The sequence below is a fragment of the Buceros rhinoceros genome, unplaced genomic scaffold, assembly GCF_000710305.1.
Source record: "Buceros rhinoceros silvestris isolate BGI_N320 unplaced genomic scaffold, ASM71030v1 scaffold4618, whole genome shotgun sequence".
NCBI lineage: Eukaryota > Metazoa > Chordata > Aves > Bucerotiformes > Bucerotidae > Buceros > Buceros rhinoceros.
This window is the reverse complement of record NW_010426263.1, coordinates 64,666-72,299: the sequence shown is the minus strand read 5'-3', so window position 1 is coordinate 72,299 and position 7,634 is coordinate 64,666. Positions and strand designations below refer to the sequence as shown.

Genomic DNA, 7,634 nt, shown 5'->3' with positions numbered 1-7,634 from the left:
TTTCGGTATGGGGGAAACAGCCCCCCCTTCTCAAACTGCGACAGTGACCACTATGGCCGTTGCTTTCCCAATAAACCTCGGTTCCAGGGATTTTTATCAGGCCGGTTGCCTGTGCTTTGCGGGGCACTTGTGGTGGTTTGACCATTGCACAACAGCTGATAACAGGGTGGCAGTGATAAATGGGGCGTCTCTCTGTAAGAGCCCAAGCTCTAGTCGATGGTGCTCTCTAAGTTCCAACACCAGGTGCAGACCTGACTGGATCCAGGTCTGCTTTTTGATACCAGCAAGGACAGACATGGCCAGCGGCAAAGGCAAGGGGGAGAAGAGACCTTTGCACAGAATGCCGCAGTCACTTTTAAAAAGTTTCAGAGAAAGTGGTATTCTAGAAAAAATCCTGTTCTGCAGAGTTGGGCTTTGCATTGCTCTTGGACTGCTGCGGAAATTGAATAAAGAGAAGGAAAAAGCACCTGTTTAAACAAAGGTGCAGAAGGAATGAGCAAGAGACACCTGTAACGAAGCCAGCCTCAGCGCAGTCACTTCTGGCACTGCACAGGGCACTGGTAACGCCTAACTGCCGCGCTGAATTTGTGCACCCATTTTGGCCCTGTTAACCCGCACTCAAAGTGCCCAGCAGGCTTCCAGCAGCCTGCCTTGCTGGCGGATCTCCTCAGGGCATTACAGAGCATGTTTGTGCTTAACCAGAAGAACACGCAGTGCTTGAGTCTTTGCCTCACAGAGAGGACTAGGTGAGACTTCAGGAACTTCAAAGTTGAAATTTGAACGTACTTTCCAAATCCTTCCTTTTAAATCACCACAAATCCCAGCCTTGCTGCAGGGTCTGGTCCGTAGAACTTTCAGGGTTGTAGCCAAAACCAGACCCTCAAGCCCCGCTTCCCAGACCTTCCACTCCTAAGCCTGACTTCGCACTTAGCCATCACAGTCTCAAATCCAGCTCTAGAGAGAGTCTGTGGAGGCCCACGACTCTACACAGGGACACAGCACTGCCAAGTTGAGTTCCTTAAATCACAAGGTTTAATTTTTAAAAGCAATGGATGCTGAGTTTTCTTACATATGCTTTGGTTATTGAATTGCCCTTGCATGTCCTTGTCATGTGACAAAGACCCTGTTGACTCTCTAGCAGCTCATTGGGGGGGAGGGTTTAACCCTGGGGAACCATCCCTGCCTGACAACTCATGTTTGAATTGTCCTGTGCAAGATCCAGCGTCAGAGGAGGTGCAGAAAGTAACATTACTCCCCTCCGTCTCTCCACGCTGGGACAGACCCTCATCTGTGAGATACACAGCAGGGTAGATCTACTCCACATGCAGGTAAAGTGCGGAATCAGCCAAGATCTCATTGCTCGGCTACATCTCCGTGCAGTAGATGATGCTCAGTGGGATCAGTCTCCATGCAGGGCTAGGAGTCCCACCCCATACCGACGGCTGCACAACGCTGCTGGAGAGGAATCCGGGGCAGGAAAAAATGAACGCCAGGTACGCAGTTTAGACTGGCACACTCTCTCTATAGGAGTTGGCTTCTGCTCCCTCCTCCAAAATAACCCTTTGTCACAGAGTCCAAACACACACCACAGTACCCAGATTTGTAATTTATATTTTATTTTCATTCTTTTCACAATCAAGAACATCCCTGGATTAAACCAACCAGAATTAATCAGACACCCCAAAGAATTCACCAGGAAGTGGCTGTCAGGATGAGCAGCATCGCTTGCCTGGAGTTAGTCCTGAAATCCAGCTTGAGATGTGTCCCAGCACCAATGTCCCAAGCCCACTGAGATATGACTTTCACGGTGATGCATGCCCCATCATCCCAGAAGCAATAATCCAGCAGCCCTACTCTCCTAGGGCATCTCACACTAGTGGGATCCCTGTGGGATGAAACAGTGGATAGTAAGCGAGCAGAACAAGTCCTTGGAGAAATGAGAGCAGAAGAGGGAGTAACTCAGAGTGCAAATAAATTACCCAAATTATTAACTCTGGGACGCTAACAGCTCGGGAGCCCAGGATCTCACTAAAGACTCAGAAAGGAAGTGTTGCTATTGTTGGATGCAGTGCCTTTGGTTTACCTCAGCCCCTCCCCAGAAAGAAGGTCTCTCCATACTCAGAGTGAGCTGAAATAATGAATTCTGTTTGAAAGTTCTTCTGGAACAGCGCAATCCACCTGTGAGCACTGTCGCTCAGCTGACAGGCAGACCCATGCACTATACCAGCCCAGACAGCCCTGCAGGGAGTACCAGCAAAGGCACATGACTAGTCCTTCACAGAATGGGCACGTGTTAACCCCTTCACGTCCTGCCTACAGAGCAATCCAGCAAAGACTACATTACAAAGACCAGAAACCTGAGGGCAGAGACCGAAGTCCCTCTGGGGAGTTCCAGATATAGCCCTAGATGAAGGGAACTTGCTGAATGAGAGATATGCAGGGCTCATATGGGACAGAGAGAAGTGGCTGGGTTGCACCTCAAGGCTGAGGAAAGGACTCACACCTACCTCAGAGGCAGAAGACATTATAATCAGCCAGGGCCTGCTCCTCTGCAACAGGACAGGAGAGATCCACGTTATCCTTGCACAGAGCCAAGTGCAAACACCCACACAGCCCTGGCACCCCATGGTTCCACACTGACCTGGATGGTAGTAGTCATAGACCCTGACGTGACCTGGCTTGAGGTTCATCACCCCAATCTTCTGCTCCAGATGCAAGACATATGTCTCAGACTCATGGCTCAGCTGGGGAAGAACAGCAAATGACAGTTCACTTACAAACTCGTCTTTTTAGTCCTTACCTAAATTTGGTGTTACTGATAGGTAATAACAACTCTGTGGAGTCAAAGGCAGGACTTCAAGATGAATCTTGAATATCCTGCTTTTCTAGTCCAGTCTTGGATTCTCCACACAACTTTGCCACTGCCATCTGCTCCTGCAGCTTCTCTAGTAGCACACACATACCTTGTCCAAGTAGATGGCAACACCTTCTTGTGTTTTCTCAGTTCTTCTCACAGAACGTCCGTGCTGCGGCTAGGACAGGAGAGCAGAGGAAGTGCTTTAGTTGGGTCTTTTGAAAAGCAAGTGTGAGACACCCCATCAAGATTTAACTAAGCTTGAACACGCAGGTTCTCGTTCACTCACTTCCAAACTTATTTTGCTCTATTAGCCCTTCAGGCAGATCTCCATACAGGGCCACTCAGCTCCTGCAAACCCAAGGACGGGAACCTACGCTACTTAGGTGTCAAGCATATGCTGAGCGAACTGGTCCAGAAGGACAAAGAGAGCGCCAAGAGTACACGTTCATGTTTGTTGTGTGGCAGAGGGGAAGGGATGATGAGATTGCTGAAGAGAGAGACAGGCAACACCTTCCTGCAACCTCGCCCTCTCTCTAGGCATGGATGGTCCCACTGACATCACATCACCATCCTGATCCCAGGCTTCTTACAGACACCCCGGAACCTGAAGCCAGGACAAATCCAGACAGCAGCGACACCTCCACGATCACCATGCTGGAAGTGGATCTCTTCCCAGTGTACCTGGGGGAGAAGATAAAAAAAAGAAGTCTTTCCCAGCTTCCCCTTCTCTCCACCACCATAGCCTGTGTGCAGGACCCTGAGCCAGCAGCCCAGCCAGGAACAGGGCCAAGGCAGTCACTGCTCCCTCTCACAGGGGGCAGATGATGTCTGCACTTCTCTAAGCATCCCCAGTCTGAGTTGAACTACTAGCATTCCTCTCCCTAGCAAGAACCAAAGCCCCCAGAAACATTTACCCATCCCCAGAGACACTTGTATTTTCCCTTCTCCATCTTCCATCTGGACCTTCTGCTGAAACTGCCCGGTGCTTCCATTGCAGTCAAGAAGTACCCCTCAGCCCTCCAGCCTTGACTTCCCTTCCCAAGTGGGTCAATGACTTTACAGTCACCTGACATTGACATAGACAGTAACGGAGTGTCCATCACCCTCAGTGCAATTGACTGGCTCAGTTTTCACTTGCAAGGCAAAGGATGTGGAGACCTGTGGAGAGGGCGTGTTGTACCTCAGCACCATCTGCAGGGAGAGACAAAAAGACAGAATAAGACATGGATAATTAGCTTACTATCATCTGTCATACTTTTTTTTTTTCACTGACTACTCTAATCCTCAAGACATGGACCCCAGACAGGGACTGTATAAACCACACGCAGTGAGCACACTCATCCCAGTACCCAAAATCAGATTGGAAAACTTCCAGGATCCTTCCAGCTGGTGCTCCTTCTCCTCACACTTGCCCTTGAGACTGTGCAAGTCAGGCACACAGCAGTGGGACCACCATACAACATTTCCATCCTCCAATACTCTGAAAGCCATGGAAGCATCAAGTGTCCTCACATTTGGACAAGTTCTGCTTCTGAGCCTCCTCCAGCACACAGGTTTATTGCATTGGCAACAGGCCAGCACTAAAGCACGGTTAAATCACATTTCCTTGCACAGAGCTGCGAGGGAGAGTTTTGGTTTTGATAAGACGATGAGCAGAGGGTTGTCACAGCAAGATGTGCGGGAACCTACCCGGGTAAAGACACAACAGCTGCCATGGACATGCACTGAGAACTTGCCCGGGACTTCTGTCAGTGCTGCCTCCTGCACCAACAGCCGGTTCCGGTAGGAGACTTGGAACTTCTTCCCAAAGCCTCTCTGGGACCTCACCCTCACTTCTGCAACCCCTTTTCTGCTGTACGTCAGTGCTGCATACTTAGCCAAGGCCTGCAAGGCGACTACTGTGTCCTGAAAAGGAAGAAACCATTACAATTGCGGCTCTGAGACCCAAAGACTCGAACTCACCATCCTGAGGAGTGTTTGCGTTTGCATATACTGTATATGTATTGTGCAGAGGTTCTTTCTCAAGCAACACCCCCTTCCCCAGCCACGAGTTACCTGTGTAGAGGCAAAGCCTCCATAGGCATTCTGCTGCCTGGTGAGCCAGGCCACGATGCCGGAGGCTGTGGTGAGGTCAGACCTTGTGACATTTGGTTTAGAGAGCAGAGCCAGGAGGATGTAGGCTGTTAACTCCACATTCAGAGACAGAGACTGTGACCAAGGGCTGGTGCTGGGTCTGGGCTTGGACGAGGTCTGACTCCAGTGGATTTGTCCACCTGGGAAAGGAAGGGAGTGGGTGACATCAAGGGATATCAGGAAAGAAATCTTGAGGCCTAGGAGGCACAGTGGCTTATATCTGCAAAGATCATCGAGTAAATACCTCTTGGTAGGGTCATCACATCACTGGGTGAACTGCAATCCCATGTACTTTGCAATACTAAACACTCCATATTACACACAAAGGTGATATACGGTATCTAATATGCCCGTAATCTGCACACACATTACCACCCAGATGTCCAACTTCTCCATTGTCCTGTTTGCCAGGTCCACTAAATATCTGACACTAGCTAGCCACCCACTAGCCAGTCCTGAGTGTCGGGGACTAACAAGAAGCAGGGTGGTTAGCCAGCTTGCTTACCTCTCTGGCGCTTTGCAGCCCTGCATGAGAAAAGCCCACTTCTCTCAGAGCCCAACCTCCACTTCGGGTAGTAGAAAAGGGCGAGGGATTTGAAGAAAATCAGCACCCACACCATAGCAGTGCCACCACCTACCTTGAGTTCACAGACTGGCTATAAACTCCCCTTGGTGAAGGACCTAGAGGGCAAGGATCTTCCAGGTTGTGTGCAAGGGCTCAGAAAGGTCACTCGTCCCTTCTCTGATGTTCGCCCAGCACTGAGGTTCTCGTACCTACTCTGATTGCCTTGCGATCAAGTATATCAAGTAGCTCTTGCGTGCGTTGAGAGTCCCCGGCCAGGGCGAAGGTGTAGGCCAGCAGGGCCTGGGTGTAAGTGCTGGCAGCTTTTGGAAGGGAAGGAGCGATGCAGCCCAGAGCCTTGCTCACCACCGTACTCTGCAGAGAAGGTACATGGGTGTTGGTCACAGACAAACACGCATGAGGCGGGCGAACACTGAGACACGAGCAGAAGGATGCTCTAGTACATGCCGACACAGAAAGCACCCCATACGTTCACCCAGGTGTCTCTGTGCTCGAGCCTGCACCAGTAAGCAGTGCCTCCATCTCTTGATGTAACATGCTTGACAGACTGCCCTGAGCTGGTCACGGGTTTCAGCAGTGTGCTCTCAGTGGAATGAACTGGAATACTGGAATTACTGCTGGAATAACACCGCCATGGCTTACTTTCCAAGTCCAAACACAGGAGCAAAACCACACAACTGCAAATGCCTAGGCACAGCTTGATGACCAAGATTACTGTGTTCGGTTCACCTCTACAGTGCATTACAAGGTCACTGGGATTTCCAGGTTCCCCTGGAACACCAGGACCTGCTGTTGGCAGGAGGCAGCAAACCCACTGGTCTCAGCAGCTCTGTATTCCGGCATTCAGCTGTGTTATTCCAAACATGAGCCAAAGGCTTGCAGTGGTTGCCTGTCCCATATGTGTGCATCTACAGCACTTTGTGGACTCCCCTCTTCCAGTTGCCTCTTAGTTAAGTCCAGCAGGGATCACACAAGGGCTACATTTAAGATTTATTCTGACGTGCGACACGTTCCTCACCTCCTTCACTTCTAGGAAAGAGAAATGGTACTGCCTGTGACATCTTTGTGTGCTTTCTAGCTGGTGGAGTAGTATTGCTGGATGCAGCCAACAGTTCTCAAAAATGCTCATAGTATCTACTCAGGGAGTACCAAAAGGTCCCAGGATCCAGCTGCTGCCTTTCAATTGCTATCTCTTGCAGAAGCATTAAGCTAAGCTTCCATCATTTCAAGTAAGTCCTACTTTTCTGTTTGCTGCTCTGAAATGTAATGACTGCAAGCACCACAGCAACCTCTCTATTCTGTAATTGAACAGAGCTAAATAGGGATTACAGCAAGTTCACGAATTTATTCAGAGGCTCCTTTATTATTCGTTTTCCTTCTTAAATCTCTCATTCTCCCAGACAGTAAAACGGAAGTAACAGCACTAGTGTTTGTACAACTACCAAGCTTCATGTGAAAACACTTGACGTGCCACCTGTGAAGAGCTGACTGTTATCACACATCTCAATACCTTGCCTACGAACAGTCTGACACGTATTATAGCCCCTCTGGCTCTGGTGTCTTCTGGTGAAGCTAACAAACACAAGAACCAAGAGTGCCATTCTGCTGGAAGTGTTCTCACACTTACTGTGCTCATCCTGGTGCTGACAACAGCAGTCCTAACCACATACTGTACAGAAGCACTAGCCTGCACGGGAGCAGTCGTGTGCCAGCCAAGAAACTGCTCCTCTATAGCAGTGTCATTTGTTTCTCATAAACTAGCTGTTTTGTTCCAAGAGATCAATTTCCAGCACAGACTGGGGGTAGAGGGCTGTTTGCCTAGATTTTATTACGCAAAACGTGCTTTAATATTGGTTCATTCAGGACAGTGTAAAATACCTCCAACCTTTTCCCTGCATTTTAACCCCTAATGACTTTCATGAGCCTTTTGGGTATGCTTGTAAGGGAAAGGAGGATGTGTTTTGAACATCCTGAGTGCATGAGCCCTTGCAGGACATCATCAAACTCTTTTTTCAGGATTCTGACCTCCAGTGAGTGCGTATTCTTTGTAAAAGCATTTAT

General features: G+C 49.3%; 1 protein-coding gene across 1 annotated transcript in view; it reads right to left on the bottom strand.

Moving 5' to 3' along the window:
• Nucleotides 1-2,508: 2,508 nt before the first annotated feature.
• The window catches only part of LOC104498099 (alpha-2-macroglobulin-like protein 1), a 24,002-nt gene continuing 18,876 nt past the window's right edge, over nucleotides 2,509-7,634 (bottom strand). The window contains 7 exon segments of the mRNA XM_010141436.1: nucleotides 2,509-2,549; nucleotides 2,642-2,744; nucleotides 2,964-3,032; nucleotides 3,448-3,538; nucleotides 3,924-4,048; nucleotides 4,547-4,762; nucleotides 4,913-5,130. Coding sequence (XP_010139738.1) covers nucleotides 2,509-2,549; nucleotides 2,642-2,744; nucleotides 2,964-3,032; nucleotides 3,448-3,538; nucleotides 3,924-4,048; nucleotides 4,547-4,762; nucleotides 4,913-5,130 — 863 coding nt within the window.